Genomic DNA, 25,614 nt, shown 5'->3' with positions numbered 1-25,614 from the left:
GGATAAACAGTGTGTCCTTAGTCACACAATGTGACAGTGGTAGTGTCTGACTTTGAACGCAGATTTCTGTCAGCCAGTGCCCCTTCCGCTGTCCTGCACTGCGTTATATGTAGGGGCGTTGTAGGCTGATCTTTACTGGCCTCAGGGCTTTCTCAGCACCAGGCGTTCTCCCCGTGCTCCTGAGAAGGTATTCCTTAACACGCCCTCTCCTTCCTTTGCTTCCCACCCCTCACACAGTTAATTTCCTGTAAACTTTCAGTCAAATAATATTGCCTTCATAATAATGCTTACATTTGGATAGTCCTGTTCTTTCAAATCCTTGAAAATAAATGAGGTTCGGACAGAAATAGAGTGTCAATCAGGCAGTCCACAGAGTCAACGAAACCCGTGCCCTGGTGTTTACTGAGTGCTGCTTTGGGATAGTTAGTTGCTTGGGATGGTCTCCATTCCTCTTTATGTTTTTTTTCTTATTCCCTCCTCCTTCCAACTTTTTCAGCTGTACAAGTGACTGTTGGATTGCCATTTTTTCTTATCCTTTTATGTCTGTTTATGGTGCCATTTGGGATTTATTCTCCCTGCCTTCAGGAGAAGGATAAATTGGGACCCAAGCCAGGCATCTTTGGACATAGAGGTGCACCCATGGTAGGTGTGAACATGATGAACATGGGTGAGTAGCTGTGTGCATGGACTCTGTGGATAAGAGAAGGGGACGTCAGAATCTCAGGAATCTCTGGAGAAGAAAAGGGGCTGGCTTTAGGTGACAAGAATCAAGAGTTAACTGTGGAGGTTGCACTTGAACCCAGGTCACCTGTCAGTCCATTTCTCGGTACTGTGCCCAGTGGCTTTGCCTCAGGCGCTCAGGTGAGCAGAGTCCTAGGTTCATATTGGGTGGGGGAGAACATAGGTAGGTTCTTTAAAAAAGTCTCCGACGAAGCCAAGGTCTGCTCCCTGAAACCTTTTTGTCGCTGGACACCCTCCCTCCTATAAAAGGGATGTTGGGAAGAGAAACTCGGAGGTAAATGGTCTGATGTCCTTTTCTCCCACAGCTGGGCCCTGAGAATACCATGATGTCCTTTGAGAAAGCTGTCGAACACGGGGCCTTTGGGCTGGAGTCTGATGTATACCTGAGGTAGGAAAGCAGGGGTTGGGTGGGGAGGAGGTAAGGCCAGTGCCACGGAAGATGACCAGCCTGGCCCCAGTTGTAGAGAGGACAAGCTTGATGGGTTTCTCCAGTGCTCATGTGCTGTAGATGCACATAGCATACACACACACACATATGAGCCATTTCTCCCTTCCAAATCACACTCTATATAGACTCCACACATAGTTCATAGTTGTCCCATTGCAAACCATGCTTAAAACTTAAACCCCGTGCACTTACCTAACAATATGCTTACCTAACAGTACCCAGACACCTGCTGTATTCCAGGCCTTCTTCTGAGGGCTGTTGAGAGGGAAATGAGTACAGTACACTGCTGCCTAAGAGATGTTCCCAGCCAGTAAAGGAGGCATGGCATGTTTACCACAGTATCAGACCATTTGTGGCGGTGCCTTCCAGAGAAGATTAAGTCAAATGCAGTGGAACTTCAGTGGAGCAAAAGGCCACCTCCTTTTGTGTGAAAAAGACCTAATACTCAGAATTGTGTTTGGATTGAGTCTTGAAGGAAAAATGTTACTTTACCAAGTGGATATGGGGAAAGATGGTAATACAGGCAGAGGCAACAGCTTTCTCAAGGGCACATAAAGCAGGACAACAATCGGTGAGCTAACCTGCATGGATGCCAAATTGATAGGCTTTGGGAACAGGAGAGGGCCACGTGAGGAGGAGGAATGGCTGCAAGGCTCCCTGCGACTGGATCACAGAGATCCCCACATGTGTAAAGCGCCGCCGTCGCAGGTTTTACCAGATTACCTTCTTGTCTTAAAAAGACATGTTTTAGAAAGACTCATCTGGCCATCTATGGGGGAGCCTTCTTCAGGAGATGGGTAGTGGGCATAGCAATGTCCAAGGGAAAACAAAAGAATACCTGGACCAGAGCAGGGGTGTGGACAAGAGATGTGTCGTCCTGTGCAATCTACGTACCTGAGCAGCTGGAAGTAGAAAGGCTTCATCTCTAGCACGAGGAAATTAGTGAGTGTGGTGAGTACAGACTCCCTTCCCAGCCTCTCTGTGAGGCAAAAGGAAGAGAAACGAACATTTAATTCAAAGATCAAGAAATGTGGTTTGAAATGTATTGGGAAGGTCATAGAGCTGGAATGTACGTGATCAAGCCAGGATTGGAACTAGATTTTTTGACGCCAGACTGGGGTTCTCGACATTACCCAACAATGACAAGTGCTCCCTGCAGACTATTCGAATCAGGGTTTTGATGCAGGATGCCCCTATGCGAGCCCCTGGGTTCATTCGTGGAAGTGCTTGGCGGTCGTGGCATAACGTGGTAAAGGTGCTGAGCCCACGAGGTCCTGGCTCACGGTCTTTCTCTCTTCCCTTGTTTCTGTGACTTCAGCTGTGATGTGGATGATCCTTCCAGCACCTCAGTTTCTCTCCTTGATGACATCTTCATCTCCAGTGATCATCTCCACATACCCCACCATGTACATTGATGGTCACACCCTAAGCTTCATCACCTCCAAAGACTGCTTATCAGTCAGGACGTGACTATCACACCAGTATCTTTAACAGGGAAAATGTAGTATCAAGAATTACTAAGTGGTGAAATGTAGTAAACTACTTAACGAGTTTAAAAAATACCCCATGAGTATAAAACTAGCAAGTGCAGCTACTGTAGCTTATGTCCAGAGGAAATGGAGTAAGCACATTCTACCCTGTCCTTTCCAGGAATTATAAGTTAATTAATTAACTAATTAAAAACTGGTCTAAAATTCATGAAGCAACTGACACAAGATTCTGAAAGGTGGAGAAAGGAAGGTGACTGGCTAGGGTTTATAAGACTCAAGGAACTACCAAGTAGGTAGTGAGTTTCCAATTTTTTGTTTTATTTCTTTCTTTCATGTACTCTGACATGAGCTCTTGAGAGACCTGAAACCCAGAAACACTTATAGCTGCAGATGAAAAAATAATATCCCCCCCAAAAGCTACTCTTTTTAGCAAAAGACTAGGAGTAGTGTACCCAGCACTATATAAACATGTTTATTACACAAGCCCTACTCAGGTGAACTTCACAAACCACCACTTCCCACCCTCTCACTGCCTGGAACTCTGGCTCTGGAGACTATGGGATGTCCCTGTCTTCCATTCCTGCCCTCTGTAAGAGGGGTATCTCTTTCCTTGTTCCCCCAACTAAAGAATGAAGAGAGAATTATTGAAAGAAATTATCTAGTGATCTCTTTATTGTTGTGAAAATATATGTAACAATATCTATTTTAACCATTTTTAGTTATGCAGGTCAATGGCATTAAGTACACTCACCTTGTTTTGTTACCATTACCATCATCCATCTCTAGAACTTTTCATCTTCCTAAACTGAAACTCTGCACATTAAATAATAACTTCTTGGTCTCTCCTCCCCTCAGGCCCTAGCAACTGCTGTTCTATTTTCTCTCTGAGTTTGACTAAATAGTTATCTAATAAAGTGGAAACATACTCTATTTGTCCGTTATTGTGTTGCTCATTTTACTTAGCATAAGGTTCAAAATTTCCTTCTTTTTTTTTTTTTTTGTGTTAAAAAACACATACATGCCCTAAGCCAAGTGGCTAGGGGTTGGATGTTATCCCAGAAAGTGAAAGGGCACCAGTTCCATTCCTGGTCAGGGCATATGCCTAGGCTGCGGGTTCGGTTCCCCGGTCAGAACATGTACGAGAGGCAGTATAGGTGTTTCTCTCTCACATTGATTTCTCTTCCTGTCCTTTTCCCTCCCTTCCCCTCTCTCTAAAACTAAATAAATAAAATCTTTTTCAAAATCGCATAACATGGAGAGAACCAAAATGGTGGAAGGATGAATGGAAGTCCAACTGACTTCTTCCCAGGACCAACCTGGAATTACAACTAAATTTTGGAGAAATCGCCTGGAACAAACAACTGAACAATAGCAAGAGAGGAGCCTTATAACCTTGGAGAGACAGAAGAATCAGCTTTAGCACAACCTGACTGGGAAGGAGTGTGAGGTAGAGACTCAAGAGGGCGGGCAGGGCGCTCATGGGCGGCAGTACCAGAAGGATAATGAAACGGCCAGTTGGATCCCCCTGAGAACAGCGGGGTCAAAACAATACGTGGGAATCTCCAACCTGCAGCACCAGAGCCCAGAAAACACACAGAAAACAGCCAGCTGCAAAAAGTGATAGGGTTGCTCTTGGCCAGAAGCAGGTGGCGGGAGACACAAAGAGCCTTTTAAAGCGCCAACACGTGAATTTTTATTTGTAGCCACTTACCGTGGTCTCTGGCAAAGGCGGGCAGAGTGGGCTGGAGAAACCTGAGGAGAGACTGAGGAAGGCGGCTTTGTGGATAGAACTGAGAGAGTAGCCAGCAGGATTCCGGTGCTGAGTCATCCCCCAGACCTCTAGAGCGATCTTGCTCAGGGAGACCACTCCCCCGAGCAGCAACAGCATCAGAGGACCCAATAACCCCACCTTGAGGAAGCCCCTAGCTGCAACCTATGTTGTCTAAGCCGGCCTGCTCAGTGCAGAGTGGCAGCCACAGACAGTAGATCCCTGGCTAAAGGGGACACAGATTGGTATAGAGACTCTTGAGGGGAGACTGGAGACGGAGGCTTTGGGGAGAGAATGGAGAGAATAGCCAGTGGGATCTCGGTGCTGACTCATCCCCCATATGGCAGCAGCCATCTTGCTCAGGGAGACCACTCCCCTGAGCAGCAGCAAGAGAGGACCCAACAACCCCACCCCCGGGAGGGACTTCACCCTACCCTATGGTGTCTCTACCAGCCTGCTGAGTGCAGAGGGACTAGATTAACAGCTGAAGGAGATAGCCACAGACAGTACATTCGTGGAAGTCTCAAACAGACTGCCTGAGGTCAGACAGGGTCAACATCTGACATCATCAGAGGCAGGACCAGAAAGTAAAAAGAGCAGCCTCCTACCATAGAAGTTCACACCACAAAGTCAGGAAATCAAGATAGATCAACTGAAGAAGCAGAAGCAAAAAGGAAGAGTCTCACAAATAATGGGAAGACAAAGAAACAGCCCCCTAGTCGAAGGGAAAGGAGGAATCCCCCAGAAAGAGAGCTAAATGAAATAGAGGCAAGGAAACTATCAGATATTGAGTACAAAACAACGGTTATAAGGAAGATCAATGAGCTCAGTGAGCTCATAGAGAATTACAAAAAACTACAGAGAAACTACGAGGAACTTACTGCAAACTATATCAGCATGAAAAAGGACATCGAAACTATCAATAAGAGACAAGAGGAAATGAAGAATACAATTTCTGAATTGAAGAACACAGTAGAAGGAATCAAAATCAGGCTAGATGAAGCTGAGGATCGAATCAGTGAGCTGGGGGACAAGGTAGAAAAAAGCGCCCAGAAAGAGCAAGAAAATGAAGAAAGACTCAAAAAGAATGAAGAGGCGTTGAGGGAAATGCAAGACAATGAAACATAATCATATTCGTACAATAGGGATACCAGAAGGAGAAGAGGAGTAAGGCATAGAGAACCTGTTTGAAAAAGTAATGATGGAAAACATCCCTAATTTGAGGAGAGAAAAAGTCACACAAGCCCAGGAAGCACAGAGGGTCCCCTTCAAGAAGAACCCAATGAGGCCCACTGCAAGACACATCATCATTAAAATGGCAAATATCAAAGACAAACAGAGAATCCGAAGGGAAGCAAGGGAGAAAGAGGTAGTAACATATAAGGGAGCCCCGGTACAGCTAGCAGCTGACTTCTCAACAGGAACACTACAAGCCAGAAGAAAATGGCAAGAAATATTCCAAGTCATGAAAAACAGAGGCCTGCAACCAAGATTGCTCTGCCCAGCAAGGCTCTCAGTTAAAATGGAAGGCGAAATAAGGAGTTTCCCAGACAAAAGAAGGCTAAAAGAATACACCTCCGCCAAACCAGCACTGCAAAATATGCTAAAGGGACTGCTTTAAGATGAAGAGAAAGAGTCTATGAATACCCAGTTCCTTCCACAGTCACCAACACTTGATTATTACCAATATTTTTAATATGTATTTATCTGATCGTGACAATGACGTGCTATTTTAATTGTTACTTTATTATTTGTTGAAACTAAACCTGTTTTTGTATATGTCTTGCCTAGTTCTATTATTTTTAAAAAGCTCTACATGACTTTTTGGTATTCTTTATCCATTTTTTGATTAAAAATTTGTAGAATTTTTGCCCTAAAAAAACAAAAAACAATTAACCCTTTTAAAAATGTGTGGCAAATACTTTCCCATTCTATTACTTGTCCTTTAACTTTTTTTATAGGTATATTACTATATAGTCTTAAATGTTTAATATAGTCATATTGTCAGCATTTTACTTTATAGCTTCTGGGTTTGAATATTTTACTTCAGGGTAAGAAAAACATTAGTTTGTATTTTCTCTGAAAACTCCTTAGATTCTACACATTGATTTTTAACTCACCTGAATATTTCTTGTATAATGTGTGAAATAGGGCTCTCTATTTGTTTTATTTCAAGTAGTAGTGGTCCATGCACCTTATTTGTTGAATAAGCCTTATTTTCCCCATTGATTTGAAACAACGATTTAATCATATTTTACAATGTTAGACAGCTGTATACACATTTGTTTCTAGAATGCTCATTACATTTCATTGATCTACTTGATTATTTCTGTGCTGGTGTCATGTTGTTTTAATTGCTGAGACTTTATAATGGATTTAAATTTTTTAATATTGTATAATGGACCTTGACATTTTAAAAAGTAAATAAAGTCAATCTGCATTTAAGAGAGAAAGAAAGAAAGAAGAAAGGAGAGAGCAAGAGAAAGAAAAGGAAGGAAGGAAGGACAGATGGAATTCCTGCCTTTTGTGACATGGATGGAAGTGGAGAATATTATGCTAAGTGAAATAAGCCAGTTGGTGAAAGACAAATACCATATGATCTCATCTATAAGTGGTATATATTCAACAAAATTCACAAACAAACAAAAAACACAGGCATGGAAACACGGAGCAGACTGAAAGTGACCAGAGGGGATGGGGAAAGAGAACAATGGTGGAAAGAAGGGGAAGGGACTAGACAAAGAACATGTATGAATGACATGGACAACAGAGTGGGAACTGAGTGTGAGAGCAGGGGTGAGGGTGAGGGTGAGATAGGGGGAGAGGGGTAAAGGGGGAAAAATTGAGACCCTGTCACTTTTTGCAGCTGGCTGTTTTCTGTGTGTTTTCTGGGCTCTGGTGCTGCAGGTTGGAGATTCCCACGTATTGTTTTGACCCCGCTGTTCTCAGGGGGATCCAACTGGCCGTTTCATTATCCTTCTGGTACTGCCGCCCATGAGCGCCCTGCCCGCCCTCTTGAGTCTCTACCTCACACTCCTTCCCAGTCAGGTTGTGCTAAAGCTGATTCTTCTGTCTCTCCGAGGTTATAAGGCTCCTCTCTTGCTATTGTTCAGTTGTTTGTTCCAGGCGATTTCTCCAAAATTTAGTTGTAATTCCAGGTTGGTCCTGGGAGGAGTTCAGTGTTATTTCCACTCACTCCTCTGCCATCTTGATTCTCCAGTCGATCTCTTTATTAAATACAATGTATGTCTGGAAAAAGTTCAGCCAATGCTAAATTAATGAGAACAGTTTGCGTGACATCAATGTAATCTGTTAGCCAGGACAGTGGATGTAATGTGCATGTGTGAACAATGATGACTTCACTGTTCCAACCAGTGGGTGTGGTAGATGCTATTGAGTGAGCGTGAGTACTGTGTGACCATTGCATTCAAAATGACTGTGAGTAGAGCAATGAATCTGCATCAGATTTTGTGTTAAGCTTGAACATTTCTCTGTGGAAACTGTTCAGATAATTCAGAAGGCTTTCAGTGATGATGCAATAAGTGCGGCACAAAAAATGTGTGGCATAAATGCTTCCAAGGTGATCGAGAATCTGTTGAAAGTGGTCCACATTCTGGATGACCTGTAACAAGCAGAATACCTGAGAGTGTTGAATGTGTATGGCTCAATCAACAAAGGATTTTGGCTTTTCCCAAAACTAAAATCACCTTTGACAGAGAAGAGATTTCAGACTGTCGATGAGATTCAGGAAAATAGGATGGGGCACTGATTGTGATTGCAACAAAGGATTTTGAAGAGTGTTTTGAACAGTGGAAGAAATGTTGGGAGAACTATGTGAGGACCCAAGGTGCCTACATTGAAGGGGTTTAAGGCATCATTGTCCTCGGTACAGTGTTTCTTGTATCTTGTATTTTCTTCAATAAATGCCTCAATTTTTCAATTACATGGCAGGGTACTTTCTGGACATATCTCATAAGTCCCTTTAACATTTCATATAATAATGGTTTGGTGATGATGAACTCCTTTAATCTTTTCTTGTCTAGGAAGCTCTTTATCTGCCCTTCGATTCTAAATAAAAGCTTTTCTGGGTAGAACAATCTTGGCTTGTAGGTCCCTGCCTCCATGACTTTGAATATTTCTTGCCAATCCTTTGTAGCCAACAAACTTTCTTTTAAGAATCAGTTGACAGCCTTATGGGAATTCCCCTGTAGGTAACACTGCTTTTCTCTTGCTACTTGTAAGATTATCTCTTTTTCTTTAACCTTTAACATTTTAATTATGTGACTTGGAATGGGCTTTTTCATTCATCTTGTGTGGGACTCTCTGTGTTTCCTGGACTTGTGTGTCTATTCCCTTCACCAAATTAAGGAAGTTTTCTCTTCTTTTTAAATTTTATTTTAATTTATTTTTTCAAATACATTTGTCTCTGCCAACCCCCCACCACTTTCCTTTGCCCCCTCCCTCCTACCCTCCCTCAGCTCTTCCCCTTTGGTTTTGTCCATGAGTCCTTGCTATATGTTCCGTGACTTTCCCCTTCCCTTCCTTGTCCCCTCCCCGCCTCCCTCCTTCCCTCTTGTCTCTGTTGATTTCTTTTCCTTTCAGTGTTGCTGGTCTTCTTTTCCTTGCATCTTTATATTGTTGGTTAGGTTCCACTTATAGGTGAGATCACATGGTATCTGTCTTTCGCCCCCTGGCTTATTTTACTTAGCATAATGCTCTCCAGTTCCATCCATGCTGTCGTGAAGTTTAGTAGTTCTTTTTTCCTTTCTGCTGCGTAGTATTCCATTGTGTATATGTACCATTACTTTTTGATCCAATCATCTACTGATGGGCATTTGGGTTGCTTCCAACACTTGGCTATTGTAAATTGTGCTGCTATGAATACTGGGGTGCATAGGTTCTTTTGTATTGGCGTTTTGGTGTTCTTAGGGTATAGTCCCAGCAGGGGAATCAGTGGATCAAAAGGCAGTTCCACTTTCAGCTTTTTGAGGAAATTCTACACTGCTTTCCACAGTGGCCGCACCAGTCTGCATTCCCACCAACAGTGTCCTAGGGTTCCCTTTTCTCCACAGCCTTGCCAGCACCTGTTGTTTGTTGATCTGTTTATGATGGCCATTCTGACCGGTGTGAGGAAGTTTTCTTTCATTATTTTTTCAAATAGATTTCTAATATCTTACTTTTCTCTTCTCCTTCTGGCACCACTAGGATGTGAATATTGTAGTGCTTGAAATTGTCCCAGAGGCTGCTTATACTATCCTCATTTTTTTTAATTATTTTTTCTTCTTTTTGTTCTGATTGGTTGGTTTGTACTCCCTCATATTCCAAATCATTGACTTGATTATTTGTTTCATCTACTCTGCTGTTATTTCCCTGTAAATTGTTCTTTATTTTAATTAGTGTATCCTTTGTTTCTCACTGGATGCTATTAAGGTCCTCACTAAGTACCTTGAGTATCCTTATATCCATGTTTTGAACTCTGCATCTAATAGATTGATTGTCTCCATTTTGTTTAGTTTTTTTTTCTGGAGTTTTGATCTGTTCTTTCATTTGGGCCATGTTCCTTTGTCTCCTCATTTTGGCAGCCTCCCTGTGTTTGTTTCTATGTATTAGGTAGAGCTGCTATGACTCCCTGTCTTGGTAATATGGCCTAATGTAATAGGTGTCCTGTAGGGTCCAGTAGCACAGCCTCCCCAATAACCCAATCTGGGTATTCAAGGTGTGTCCTTCGGGTAGGCTGAGTACACCTTCCTCTTGTAGTTGAGTCTTGATTGCTGTTGGAAGGTCAATGAGAGGGATTTCCCTGGGCCAATCAGCTGCAAGGACTGGCTGTGACCACTAACTACCAACCCCCACCCTTCATGGAGGATCAGCTGTGTGGGGGCAGGGTGGTGGTGCTCTGATACAGTCTGTAGCTGTCCACTGGGTGTGCAGGCTCTAGAGTTTCCCGGGTGGTGCAAGCTAAGATCGGCTGCCACCTGTGTTTTGCCAGGAGCCACCCTGCCTGAGCTATAAAGCAATCGGAGATGGCTGCTACTTGTGCTGGGCTTGGAGATTCCCAGGCGAAGACAGGCTGTGAATCTAGGCTGGCTGCTGCTAGTGCTGGCTTGGGGCCACTTATCAAGAAGTATGGAGGTTTGGGACTCACTGAGGCTGACTATCACTTGTTTGATAGGATTTAGGAAGTTGTGCAGCGTGAGTCAAGACCAGCTATTCATGTGGAAAAGCAGCTTGTGTGGGCCCATAAGTTGGGTAGTACAGAGTCTCTGAGGGTCTTCAGGGCAGGGAAAACAGTGTTAGCCAGGTTGATGGACTCTCAGATATGGCACCAGCCTGCCAGTGCTGTGGCTCTGTGTGGGGAGGGTTCTGGAAAGGGACAATGGCTTCTGCCCACCTTACTGTCTGGGAGAAAGCTGTACCCCAATGCTGCCTTGATGCCAGACACTGCAGTTTCTCCTTGAATGCCCTACTGGTGCCTTTCAAGCTGCTGCCCTGGTGCTGGAACTCAGAGGAAGTAAATCTGAGTAAGTCCATGTGTGGGTTCTTATAGAGGAACTACTTGGGACTCTAGAAGTTTCTTCCACTCAATCTCCACTGTTTTTTGCAGCCAAAAGTTACGGGGACTTACCTTCCTGGCACTGGAACCCTGAGCTGTGGGGCCTGGTGTGGGGCTAGGACTTCTTGCTCCCAAGATACACCTCCCAAATTTTTATCCATCACATGTGTATATGGGAATGGCCCTTTTTGTGTCTCCTCCCCTCCTACCAGTTTGGATGGATGTGGTTTCTTTAATTCTGTAACTGTCAGACTCCCATTCACTCAATTTCTGAGTGATGGTTGTTCTATATGTTAGTTGTAATTTTGATGTGGTTGTGCAAGGAAGTGAGCGTGGTTACCTATGCCACCATCTTGACTGGAAGTCTAATTTATTGATATAAATTATAACATATATACAGTGTATAATATAATAATTTTGTATCCCACAATGGCTGTACCATCTTATATTCCCCAGTAGTGCACAAGGGTTCCTGTTCCTCCACATTCTTGCCAATGCTTGTTTTTTGTTTTGTTTTTATTGTTTAATTTTATATCTTCACCCAAGGACATGCTTATTGATTTTAAAGAAAGGGAAAGGGAAGAGAAATATTAATGTGAAAGAGTAACATCAATTGGTTGCCTCTCATACACCCCAACTGGGGACTGAACCTGCAACCTAGGCATGTACTCTGACCAGAAATTGAACGTGCAGTCTTTTGGTTTACTGGACAATGTTCCAACCAACCAAGCCACATTGGCCAGGGCTGGGTTGTGTTTTTATAGTAGCACTCTGACTGGGTTGAGGTGGTATCTCTTTATAGTTTTGATGTACATTTCTGTAGTGATCAGTGATGTTGAGCATCTTTTCATGTGCTTGTTAATCATTCACAATTTTTTTTTTGAGAAATGTCTATTCAAGCTTAGCCCATTTTTTTTTTCCTGTTGAGATTTAGGAGCTCTCTATGTATCCTGGATATCAATCCCTTATCAGATACATTATTTTCAAATATTTTTCCAATTCTGTGGTTTTGCCCTTTTACTCTGTTGATAATGACTTTTCATACACAGAAATATTCATGAAGCCAAATCTATCATTTTTGTCTTTTACTATTTGTGCTTTTGTTGTCATAGCCAAAAAAATCCTTTTCAAATCCAATGACGTGAAGATTTTTTTCTGTGTGTTCATGTAAGAATTTTATTGTTTTAGTTCTTACATTAGGGCCTTGGATTCACTTTGTGTTAATTTTTGTATGTGGTATTAGGTAAAGTCCCAACTTCATTCTTTTCATGCAAATACACAGTTTTTTCCAGCATCCTTTGATTGAAAGATTGTCTTTTTTTTTTTTCTGTTGAATGGTCTTGGGACCCTTGTTAAAAATCGTATCATCATAAGATAATTTATGGGCTCTCTATTCTTCCATTTGTCTATTTTTCTGTTTAATGCCAGTAACATACTCTTATTATTGTAGATTTGTAGTAAGTTTTGAAATCAGGAAATGTGAGTCCTCTCTTTTTGAACATTATTTTGGCTATTTGGGATCCTTTAATATTCCATCTGAAATTTAGGATGGACTTTTCTGTTTCTTCAAAAAATTTCATTGGGATTTTTAAAAATTGATTTGAGAAAGAAACACACACACACACACACACACACACATTGATTTGTTGTTCCACTTATTTATCCATTCATTGGCTTATTCTTTTATGTGCCCTGACAGGAGATTGAACACACAATCTTGGTGTATCAGCACGACTCTCCAAACTAGCTGCCTGACCAGGGCATCATTGAGATTTTGCTAGGGATTGCATTACATCTTTGGATTGCTTTGGGTAATACTGATATTTAACAATATTAAGTCTTCAGATATGGAATGTGTTTCTATCTATTTATGTCTTTAATTTCTATCAGCAATGTTTTCTCATTTTGATTTTTTTAAGTCTTTCATCAATTTGGTTGTCATTTTCTAAGTACTTTATTTTTTTATGCAATTGAAAATGGACTTGTCTTTGTAATTTCCTGTTTAGATTTTTCATTGTTAGAGTATAGAAGTTGAACTGATTTTTGTGTTTAGACTTTGTATCCTGTTACTTTGCTGAATTCATTTATTAAGTTGTTTTTTTAATCGGAATCTTTAGGATTTTCTACGTATAAGATCATGTCTTCTGAAGACAGAGGTAAATTTTCTTTCATTCCAATTTGGATGCCTTTTTTTTCATTTAAACTTTATTTTTCAGTCATAGTTTACATTCAGTACTATTCCACACCAGTTTTGGATGTTCAGCCAAGTGACCAGAACACCAAGCACTCTAGTCCCCCTGCTGTCCCAAGCACCCACCTGGCCCTGTAACTGTTATCTCAACATTTTTGACTATGCTCCATGTTGCAATTCACATAGCTGTGGCTATTCTGCAGCTACCAATTTGTGCTCCTTAATCCCTTCACCTTTTTCACCCAGCTCCCAACTCCCCCACTGCTCTGACAGCTGTCAGTCTGTTCTCTGTGTCTATGAATCTGTTTCTATTTTGATTGTTTATTTTGTTCATTAGATCCAACATATAAGTGAAATTATATGCCATTTGTCTTTGTCTGACTGACTTATTTCACTTAGCATAATAACCCTCTATGTCCACAGTGCGAATGCCTCTTACTTCCCTATGTTGCCCAATTGCTCTGACTAGAACTTCCCATACTACTAGGAACAGAAGTCGCAAAAGCAGACAGACATCCTTGCCTTGTTCTTAATTTTAGAAGAAAAGCTCTCAGACTTTCACCATTCAATATGGTGTTTACTGTGTTTTTTTTTTATATATGTCTTTTATTATGTTAGGGTGGTTTTCTTTTATTATATAAGTTAGTGAGTTTTTTAAAATCATAAAAGGGTGTTGAATTTTGCCAAATGCTTTTCTGCATCAGTTGAGATGAGCATATGTTTTCTTTCCCTTTCATGGTGTTAATGTGGTGTATTGAACTGATGGATTTTGGTATGTTGAACCAACTTTTCACTTTGGGAATAAATTCCACTTGATCATGTTATATAATCCTTTTACTATGATGCTGAATTCTATTTGTTAGTATTTCTTTGAGGATTTTTGCATCAGTGTTCATGAGATATTGACCTGTAGTTTTATTGGTGTCATGGTATCCCTTAGACTCTGTTTACCTTCTACAGTCTTTTCTCAGACTTAGTAATGTTTATTGTTCTATCTGCAAGTTCACTGATTCTGATTCTTCTGCCTGCTAAATCTGCCTTTAAATTCCTCTGGTCAGTTCTTCATTTCAGTTATTGTACTTTTTAATTCTAGATTTTTTTTGTTTTTATCTCTTTTTTAGATTTTTTTTCACATATTGTTTTCTTGACATTATCTACATCTTTCTTTACTTCTTTGAGTGTCTTTAAGACAATTGTTTTAAACTCTTTGTCTAATATATGTGCCACGAGCTCTTTTTTTTTTCAGGGACAGCTTTTGTTGATTTATTTTTTTTAACTCAGAATAGGCCATACTTTCCTGTGTGTTTATATTCTGTGTGTGTGTGTAAAAGTGGACATTTCAGTCTTATAATGTGGTCACACTACAAATCAGATTCTTCTCCTTTTCCAGAGCTTGCTGCTTTTTTGTGTTTGTTTTTCAGTCATTGTAGGATGTCTCTGTGACATGGGTCACATTGAGGTGTAAACTTAAGGTCTTAGGTTTTCCCGGTCCTTTCTTTTGGCATGCATAGTCACTTTCTAATTTTCCCTGTACATGCAGCTGTTTTTAATGTGCTGGTCCTTAAGGTCTGGCTTCCAAAAGGGGGAAAAAATTGTTGAGGTGTAAAAAGGGTGCTAGACCTTTAAATGCCCTGGAACTCACTTCAGCCAGAAGGTGAGGGCTTTGCAACGGTGGGGGAAGGATCAACAACAGTGATTGCCTGCTTCTTACTGCCTCCCTGTGAGAAGAAGCAGCCATCAGCAACTAGAGCACAGATCCCTTATATGTGGAACACAGGAACTCTTTGCCGTCCCAGCTCTCACCAGCTGCTTGCTGTTTAAGCTGTTGCAGGAATCTGTGCACAGTTGTTCCCCTTGTGGAATGGGTAGCGGCTGCTGGGCTAAATGCTGAAATCCACTGAACTGAACCCTGCTTTACTTCTGTGATTTCCTCTGAAATTTGCAAGACTTCAGTAGTTCCAAAATAGCTACATCAAAGTTAGCCAGTGCAGTTGTCTAAGTGGGGAGACAGATTACTGGTGCTGCCTGCTCTGCTATCTTCTGGCATTTTCTCTTCTTCCCTTCATTTTGAAGAATTTTAACTTGGCAGTTGATTTCCTTCAGTATGCAAAATATGTTGTTTCATTGCTTTAGATCTTTAAAATTTTTTGATAAGTCTGTTCTGTGCTTATCTTTATTTCTGTCAAAATATGCCATTCCCTCCTCTGGCTAATTCTACAGTTTTCCTCATCAGTTTTTCATCAATTTCATTATAGTATTCCTTAATGTTAGGATGTGTATGTGTACCCTTATGTTTATCCTTCTTGGTATTTATTAAGGTTCTTGGATCTGCTGATACATAATTTTCATCAAATTTTGAAGATTTTTATAGGATCTAATCACACATAATTTATGTCTGCTTGATATTTTCTCTCAGGTCATTTAGATTCTGTTGCTACATTTTTAAATTCATTTGTCTTCACGTGATCTCTAATATCTAAACATTTAATTTCATCTAATGAAAGTTTCATGTTTTTATATTTTTTCAGCTCTAGAATTTGTTTTTTCCCCATCTTATATTTATCATCATTATGTTCATATTTTTCTTTATATCTATTATATAAATCATGTATATTTTTGTTATATATAACTTAATACCCCTATTTACTACTTGTGTTATCTCTTTCATTTTCAAGTTTTCCTTATGGAGTGATTTCTCTTGGTTATGGTTACATGTTCCTGCTTCTTTACCTGTCTGGTAAATTTTTGTTATATGATGAAAATATGAGATTCCTAGAGTTTTACTCTGCATATATAGAGACTGATATTTAGCTGAACATAAGGGTATCTGTACATATTTCCCCAGAAATCTTTTGTTTACTTATTTAGCTCTGCTCCATCATCTGTGGGACTCCAGTACACAAATTCTAGACGTCTTGACCTCTCCTCAATCTTACCTCTTTCTCCTCATTTCAGCATGGTAGCTGGGTGCGCAGTAGGTTCCCCTCCCTGTGCTGCAGTCCTGTATTCACCTGCTAAAAGGAAGCCTGGGTAATGGAAGATCTTATTTCATTTGTTTGTCTTTCCTAGAGATCATCATACTGTGTGCTCCCTGTTGTCCTTTGGCTGAAAAGTTACCATATTTTCCCATGTATAATGAGTACTTTTTTGCCCAAATTTTTGAGAGAAAAATAAGGATGTGCATTATACATGAGTATAATGATTATATACTATCGGCATAATAATAGGTATAGTAATCCTATGTATAATGCACACAAAAAATTGGGTGTGCATTATACACAGCAAAATACAGTATTTCCCTTATTTTGTTTAGTTTTCTGGTTGTTTATGGGTAGGAGGCTAAGTCTCATCTCTCTTATTCCTTCATGGCTGTTAAAGAATTCTCTTACATATTTTAATGGGAAAGGAAGAGAGAGATTTTCATAAAAGCAAAGATTCTTCAAGACAAATAGCAGATGAGAGAACCAGGAACTTTTCTAATGATACCATCTAATGTGAAAGATCTGGTACCAGAAATACTCAGGGCAGGTGCCTAGCTGAGAAATGGGTCAGAAAAACACAGGGGGATTGTATGGATGCCTGCTTAGCATACATAGTTCTGGAACCCCAGGGCCTTGCGCCATAACCACCCCACTCACCTAACAATCAGGTCAACATTGTATCTACCGTTTTGTTTTTATTTTTGTTTTGATGCTAGAAAGCCCTTAGATAGGGAAGCTCATCTTTTACCATCACAGATTTGATTATTATATATCACAAAAGACTGATCTCTAGGGCAGAAAAAATATGGACATCAAAGTGTAAATGTCTGGTACCTAGGCCTCTGCTGAGATGTGGGAGGGAGTAAGGAACCCTGGTAAGACTTGTGACCGTGATGGGCTTTCTGAGAGCCCTGTGTGCCAAGGTGGCTGAGTTCAACCTATTCACCCATTCCCCTCTTTCCCGCTTCGGCCTGCAGTTGTGATGGGGTGCCTTTTCTCATGCATGACCATGACCTGAGAAGAACAACCAACATCAAGGAGATCATGCCAGAAGATGCCCACAATTTAAGTCACTTCTTCTATTGGGATGTCCTGAAAACTCTGAATGCTGGCAGCTGGTTTGTACAATCACGGGTAAGACACATCTCTAACTCAACAATCCTGCATTGATTCCCTCTCCTGTACAAGGTCATGTGCTGCTCCTGGAGATAAAGGCTTTACATGAAGTTAGACAAGAATACAGATAATTCGCTCTGGCCAATATGGCTCAACTTGTTGGGGTGTCCTTCTGTAAACCAAAAGATCACGGGTTCGATTCCTGGTCAAGGCACATGCCTACATTGCAGGTTTTGTCCCCAGTGGGGGTAACGTGAGAGGCAGCCAATCGATGTTTCTCTCATATTATGTTTCTCTCCCGTCCCTCTCTCAAAAGGCAATAAGCATGTCCTCAGGTGAGGATTTAAAGAGTACACACAATTTCATTTCAGTTTGGTGGCAGGATTGTAGCATTGTCAGAAGAGTTTTTCCAGTAATGCAGTCAATCTAATTACTGCTTTCTGCACTCACTGGAATTTCTGAAGACAAATTTGTAATCTTGATTGCCACTTTATTCTTTTTTAACTAAGAACTTTGTAAATTTTTACAGTGTGCTTGCCATGTACATTACATTGTCCTGGGCATTTTGAGTAGCTCAAAATCGTAGATAAAGAAAACTAGGAAACATTTTCTCTTCATTCTCTCTTCCAAACATTCAAAAAATATCTGTTGAGTACTTACTGGGTACTAGATACAAGGAATACAGTAATGAATAAACATACACCCAACCTTAATAGAGTTCACTGCCTAGAATATGAAGGTTAATTAACATACATTGTGATAAGTGCTAGAGTAGAGTCAATTTCAGGTTGCTAATTTGTGTTTTATAACTCACCAAGTTTGCAGTAATTTGTTATAGCAACCGTTAGGAACTAATACAGTCAGAAAAGCACATCTTTATATTTTCAGTTATTTCTATACCTACACAATTTGAACTTTCATTCTCTTCATAGGAATAACTGATTGCTTTCAATTTTTGAGTCTTTTTAAGAATTTTACATGCGTAATACTACAATAGCAAGTATAACCTAACCTATAAAGAGAACTATGATTGGGAATTAGACTGATGTCTATAATCAAGGTGAGTCACAATTTTTAAGTGTGGCAGTCCTCCACTGTCTGCGTGTGTGTGTGTGTGTGTGTGTGTGTGTGTCTCCATCCATCCATCTGTATCACTTGATAGCAATCTAACATCTTTTAAGGCTGTTGATTAGAATATTTTTTTATGAAATTCACTTTAGAAGCATTAATTTCAGATTTTTGAGGAGCTGACAAGGGATGGTATGTTCAGCATATTTTCTTTTATTTTTGTTTTATTTATTATTTTTTATTTTATTTTTAATTTCAGTTTACATTCAATACTATTTTATATTAATTTCAGGTATGCATGTAATGGTTAGACAATTATATACTTTATAAAGTGTTCCCCCTGATAGTTCCATTACCCAATGGCAACCTACATAGTCATTACATTATTATTGACTATATTCCCTATGCTGTACTTCACTTTGCCATCTCTGTTCTGTAACTATCAACCTGTACTTCTTACTTCTTTACCTCTTTCAGCCAGTCCCCCAAACTGCCACCCCCTGGCCACCATCAGTTTCTTCTCTGTATAAATGAATCTGTTTCAGTTTTGTATGTTCATTTATTTTGTTCTTTAGATTCCATGTATAAATGAAATCATATGGTATTTGTCTTTCTCTGACTGACTTATTTCACTTAGCATAACCCCTTTAGGTCCATCCTTCCTGTCACAAATGGTAAGAAATCATTTCTTTTTATGGCCAAGTGACATTCCATTGTATATATGTACCACATCTTTTTAATCTGCTTGTGTATTGATGGAAATTTGGGTTGCTTCCATAGCTTGGCTATTGTATATAATGCTACCATGAACATAGTGTATATATATTCTTTTGAATTAATGTTTTGGTTTTCTTTGGGTATATACCCAGAAGTGGAATCACTCATCCAATATATTTTGAAGTTGTCTACACTAGTAACAGTTTGGTGGAGTTGAATTTTAGTTACACAGATGGGTGCCTAGAAAATCCCAGAATTGGACAAATTATTGTTTTAAGTAAGAAAACAGGAAAAGCTAAATCAGCAGTGTATGAAATGAGGTCAATGAAAACAAAAGTATGACCACAACATAAAGAAAAAAAGCTTTAAAGGCGAGTTTGGCATTTACCAGGAGAAACTTTTCCTTCTGCTTTTTGATATCCGCCGTTCTCCTTCAAGTAGTTATTTGCTAGTTACAAGGACCTTGGGTTGCTCTCGACTTCTGGCAGTTCCCTGGAGAACCTAGGATTATGATCTCCAATGGCCATACTTTTCCTATCCTTGTAGATGAATGATGTCATTTTAGTTGGGAAATGTGTATCCAAGGATGAATTCCTGTTACTTTAACTGCTCTACTGGAGTTCTGAGTATCTGGTGTGGTGGTTTCTGTGATGTTCAAAGCAGTCTTTCTATGAGCTGTTTTCCAGCCTGTTCCTGTAATGACAGAACTGAGATATCTTGGTTAATCCTTTATGATATTTAACTAAAAGGGGTTTTTATAAATGACTGATGGGAATTTTCGGTGGAGATATTCCCAAGACATGGGGCTGCAAGTGAGTAGTTGACAGAGAAAATCTAGAACTTCTTTAAGAGAAAGAACACAAAGCATAAGAGAAAAGGGTGATGCATGAGGGCATGGAATTGCAAGGATATATGATAGTTTGGTTCATTTCATCACGTTTTATGTATTCTTTCCAATTTCAAGAGTATGGTGTGTATGAGGACAGGAGATATTTTACTACTACTATATAGTAAGTAAACAAATACATGGTAGTTTTTAAAGCCATTTTAAGGTGATGTTACTTAAGACACCCATAAAATTACCACACAATTACTACTACAAATTCATTGCCCACAGAGGGAAGAAATTGTACAAAGTCTGCTTTAAGAGAGTCCCTTAGGACAAGGTTCCAATCCAGTTCTCACTTTTACAGTTTTCTCAGGATTACGTTAGTTATAGCTGAAGAAGAAAAACTGGTCACATTTTCTGATATCTTAGCGTTTGTTTAATGCTGCAGTCAATTTATCCCCTCTGTGATGAGGTGTGTCATGGAGGATTTGGGGAAGTATCTATTTGTGGTTAATTGGTGCTACCAGGTGGCCAGCATGAATCTGACTACCTGATTGGTTCTAGTGTTAGTTTTGTTTTTCAGAATTGGGGCCACTTTTTGGGCATTAATGATGCAATTCTTGAACTCCGTAGACTGGTCTTTCTTTTCTATAAGAGTCCCTTCCTTGTCTAAGGACTTTACTGGAGCATTCAGTTCAGTATGATAATCTACTGAAGCATTTCCTCTAATGTCTCTTTTACTGCGGACCTCGACCTTTAGGACCACAATTATTTGGGAAGCTTCAAGGCCTAGGTAACTTGTGTATTTGTCATTTATGTTTAATATAGATAACTAAAGAGGTTAAAATCCTCTTTTTACCCCTCTTATAGCATTCTGAAGTTGTGACCTACTTCAAAAGCAAACAAGCAATCATTGTACGTAGTTACCCTTTTATTTTTAGCAAACTCACATCCCCTAAGGAGGGCCGTATTTTGGCCACTTGAGCCAATTTAATAGCTGGTCATAGATTTGAGATTCTAGAAAAGAATCTGGAAAAATTATTGCATAATCAGCCTATTACTATTTTTCATCATAAAAATAAAACTTATCAATAAACAATATTAAATCAAGATTTGATATAGGAGCATCCAAAAGAACTATTTCCAGCATGGACTGTTATCAAATTAGAGAAAGCATGAGATTCTTTCTCATAGGTAAGGCTAATGGATTTGCTGTATTAAGAGTATTATGATTGTGAGCCCTGATTGGGGTGGCTCAGTGGATTGAGCAGCGGCCTGCAAACCGAAGGGTCGCTGGTTCAATTCCCAGTGTATGGCACATGCCTGGGTTGCAAGCCAGGTCCCCAGCAGGGGGCGCGTGAAATGCAGCCACACATTGATGTTTCTCTCCCTCTCTCCCTCCCTCCCTCCCTCCCCCTTTCCAAAAATAAAGAAATAAAATCTTTAAAAAACGGAAGTATTACAATCATGAATGGTCACATGAGAAAGAGAATGTAACTGTATGGTACTTAATCAACTAACATAAAAAGAGCGGGTATTTGCTTTGACAATGGGGATTGTATTAAATGTAGTACAGAAAGGTGAAGCTAGAACGGGATCTGAAGCTGCTTAGACTAATTTAGCCAGGACTGCATGTTTTTCCTGAGGAAAGATAAAAAGCCTTGTTGCTGGATCAGGGAACGGAGAGCGGTAACAATGAGTCCTTGATATGTGCCAAGTTGTTGAGTTAATACCCTTAGACCATGGTCTCCCCTTTTGTGCACTTTCAAAAAGAAGCATTTATGATGGTCTGGAAGATCAGCAGAGATGATTGTTGAGTATTTTGGGATCACCGAAGGTCTTTGGGTCTACGTTTCATGAGAATGGTTCCAAGTTTTAAGTCAAACCGCAGAGGCCTGTGTCTATACTTTACAATATCCCATTGGCCCCAGAAATCATCTTGTCTTTAGTGGTTGGATTCAGATACTTTTGGGTAATTTGTAATCTCTTATTAGATTATATCCTTCCTTAGCCAATATAGCATGGCCTAGATTAGAGGTTGACAAACCACAGCCTGATGTCCAAGTCCAGGGCACTGTCTGCTTTTGTACAGCGTTTGAGCTAAGAATGGTTTTTACATTTTTGAATAGCGGGGAAAAAAATCAGAGGAACAATGTTTCATGATGTGTTAAAAATATATAAAACAAATTTCATTGTCGATAAACACAGTTTATTTATTTACTGATGGAACATAGCCATTCTTATTCACTTATGAATTGTCTATGGCTGTTTTTACAGTTTAATAGCAGAGTTGAATAGTTGAGAGACAGCCTGTTTTTCTCACAAAGGCAAAAATATCTAGTATGTGGTCCTTCACGGAATAAGTTTGCTGAACCCTGGATAATGAACCGTTATTTTGTAGAATTAAATTTTTTCCTAAAAGTTTTGAGTAGAGTTACAGAGTCAGTCTTAGAATTCCAAGATGGGCTGCAGAATATCCTTAAGATCTTGGTTTGGCTAGAGAAGAGTAGGATGGGCCTTCAGTAAATACCTGAAGCATAACTTTCCTGGTAAATTGTTGATTTTTTTTCCTAGTGGAGGCAATAAATATTGTCTATCTTCATCAGCTAAAGCACAAGAAAAAGTAGAATTTGAACCAACTGGAGTATTATTGGGCTAGGCAGTGCTAGAGAATGAGATATAACTCTTTGGTTAATAGCTCAAAGAAATTGGATGCATCAGTATCCTCCACCTTCTCAGTTTTTTGTTTTTTTTTTTGTCTTATTTTGTTTTCAAGCAGGTAAAACAGACATATTGCTTGGGCTAAGGAAAGGGATGATGAATCCTTATTACATTAAGCCTGTTACAGTTGGCTGAGATCTTCCTCAACTGCAGCACTAAGAGGATGTTAGGCAATGGTGTCAACAGAGTCAATCTGAATTCTTATAGGTTTGATTATAATGATTCTGCTTCTTTTCCCCTCAGAGGTTTTAGTACCATGGCCAAGTATTTGGTTATTTGTTGAATCAATATACTAATACCCATCACCATAACCTGATAATGTGTGGTAGAATTTTCGGTGACTCCTAAAAATAATTTGCACACCTTTCCTCTGGGGGTGGTTTTTACAAAGCAGATTCCTAATAATGACGTTTATAGGAAAGCACCACAGAGGAGAAGGAGTGTTTCTGACAATGGCCTGAAAATCACAGTTTACAGGTTGAGACAACGGAGAGGAGTTGGGACGGTTAGAAAGTCCCACTACCTCAGTGCTACGCTGAGCACTCTAATTTTCTATGGTTTCAAGACTAATAGTCAAGTGGTGGCACCTGCGTCAACAAAAACCGCATTGTGGTTCATCTGGATGTACAGATACTTCTCAAATGGTCTGTTGAGTGGTTTCCTTTCGGTGGGCTGTTGAGCAGATTCCGATAATTGTCCTCTTTCTTAAACAGCACGGTACCTTGAATCCTCCAGTGGCCCTCCTCCTCGTAATCTCTCTGTGCGTAGGCACAGAGAACCGAGGGCCTTTTAGTACTGTTTTTGATTGAGGAACCAGCAGTCTTATGTGGAGAACTAGAAGTTTGTTGTCATTTCTATATTGTTACTTCCTATGGCTTTTGAAAATGTTCAACCACATACTGGAGATAATCTAAACCGGCATTGTCCCATTCCAGTTTCTTGTTTGACTAAGTCCCCTTTTTACTTACAAAAGAAGATACTTGGTTTACTTCAGCTCTTAGAGCTACCCCATAGTACCACTTACAGCTTACTGGATGCTATAGAGTTTTAAACATCGTTGTTGATTTTGTTTGTTTATTTCTGCTCTTTTGCATTTTTTATCCACTTTATGCTAAAAGGAAAAGCTTCATAAATATGTCCTTATGTGTATTTCCTATTCCTTTTGCCCACTCAGGGACATTTTAAATATAATGCACATCTTAGTCATTTAAATCCTGTCTTGGTCTTTCCCATCTTGTTCTTTTAACAGTCTCTCCCACATTAAGTTTTAACAGATAAATGAACCAGTTGCTCTAGATTTGGTATACAGTCAAACAAAATCTTGAATCTTGAAGGAAATTTCTATTTTCCTGAGGATGAAAAGAAAAAACAAACCCTCATTAAACTGTGGTTTAATTCCACTTCTATGATCTGCCTTCCAGTCTAGCCTGGGGACATTGTGCAATGTGTTTCTTCCTGAGAGAAAGCTGAGGAAGGGCAGCTTGCTAAGCAGGTCAAGGGAAGGAGAAGAAATAGAAAGGGTGAGAATGACAATGAAGATAAAGTTGTACAGAGAGAGGATTATTTGAGTTAAGAAAATGTGAGGTGGCTACTGCTTCATGGACTTTTCACCCACAGGTAATCTACAGTTGGTAAATGACGGTAAAAGCAGCCATATGTGTGGGCCGTGGTGTAAGATGAAGCGCTGTGTATCTCAAAGACAAATTGACAGTTCCTGCCATAAGGGAGTTATGCTCCAGTTGAAGCAGTGGCAAGTGAGGGAACTAAGTGAATTGTGCACTGTTCTATGTGCTGGACGTGTTCCTAGACCCTGTAAATATGTTATCATAGTTAACCTTCAAAATCATCTTGAGAAATTCATAGATTACCCCTTCCCTCCAGTCCGCTATGTTAGAGTTTGGGCAAGAAAGACCCTGAGAATTTAAGTGGCTTTACCAACGTTACATAGCAAAAAGCAAGTGAAGCCAGGGTTTTCCTCTGGTCTAAGATACCCACCGATAACTATAGAAGGCAGAATGAGACATTTAATTACAGAGGCACAAAAATGGGCTACTGGCGATTAACACCATCACAGTCTCTTTAGTTCAGGAATATTTAAGGAAGGCTTCTTGAACGAAGTAGCACTTGAACTGCACTTTGCAGGTTAAGGGTAGACTTTTAAGAGGTGGATGTGGCACAGAAGGCAAATGAGCGACAGAGCTGGGATTGACTCCATTCTGAAGGCACAGCCTACTTCTAGAACAGTGAGAGCAAATATTGGAAGCCAATGCAACTAAAAAGGGATCGGATTACCTTGAGTTAGAGAAAAAAGTCTGAAAAGGAAGGTTAAGACAGGAACATGAAGGACTTTCAGTGCAAATATACAGGCAACAGGTTCTTTGATATAGACCCAGTCATTCCACATGCCATAATTACCTATGGAGATTGCATTTAATCTCTCCTTGTTAACTCTTAGCTCAGGACCAGTATTTCAGATGGCCTGGTGGGCTGAATGGTAATGGAGCAACACATAAGTAGGACTAGGTGTCAAGTTCTATGGCGTGAGTATTGTGAAATGCTTCTGATGGAAGCCAATGCATTCTCTTTTGTACTTTCTTTTTCTTTAGCTCAAACCATTTTACAATATGAAACCCTTATCAGAAGCTGATAGAGAAAAAGCAAGAAATCAGAGGATTCCAAAACTAAGTGATTTAATGGAACTTGCACAAAAGGAGAGAAAATTTGTGATATTTGATCTTTCTAGCCCTCCAGAAAAACACCCTTTCAGAAACACATTTATCCGTGAAACAGTACGTGTGATCCTTGACTCTAACATTGAGCAACATCTGGTATGTCTATTTCAACATTTAATGTAGAGGTTGGGAGGTGGGTAGAATGTCCCTGGAGCATAGCAGTTGAATGTGACTGACCTTGTAGATCGTTCCTGTCATCCTTAAATAATTCTGTTTCCTACAGAAATAGAGATCATTTCTTTCTTTTTTTTAAATTTAG

General features: G+C 39.9%; 1 protein-coding gene across 1 annotated transcript in view; it reads left to right on the top strand.

Moving 5' to 3' along the window:
• The window catches only part of GDPD4 (glycerophosphodiester phosphodiesterase domain containing 4), a 69,112-nt gene that overhangs the window by 21,560 nt on the left and 21,938 nt on the right, over positions 1-25,614 (top strand). The window contains 4 exon segments of the mRNA XM_054576186.1: positions 497-642; positions 1,047-1,129; positions 17,150-17,306; positions 25,230-25,451. Coding sequence (XP_054432161.1) covers positions 497-642; positions 1,047-1,129; positions 17,150-17,306; positions 25,230-25,451 — 608 coding nt within the window.

This window comes from Pteronotus mesoamericanus, unplaced genomic scaffold (assembly GCF_021234165.1).
Source record: "Pteronotus mesoamericanus isolate MK-2021 breed Mesoamerican mustached bat unplaced genomic scaffold, CSHL_Meso_final contig_33, whole genome shotgun sequence".
NCBI lineage: Eukaryota > Metazoa > Chordata > Mammalia > Chiroptera > Mormoopidae > Pteronotus > Pteronotus mesoamericanus.
This window is presented reverse-complemented; position numbering and strand designations above follow the sequence as displayed.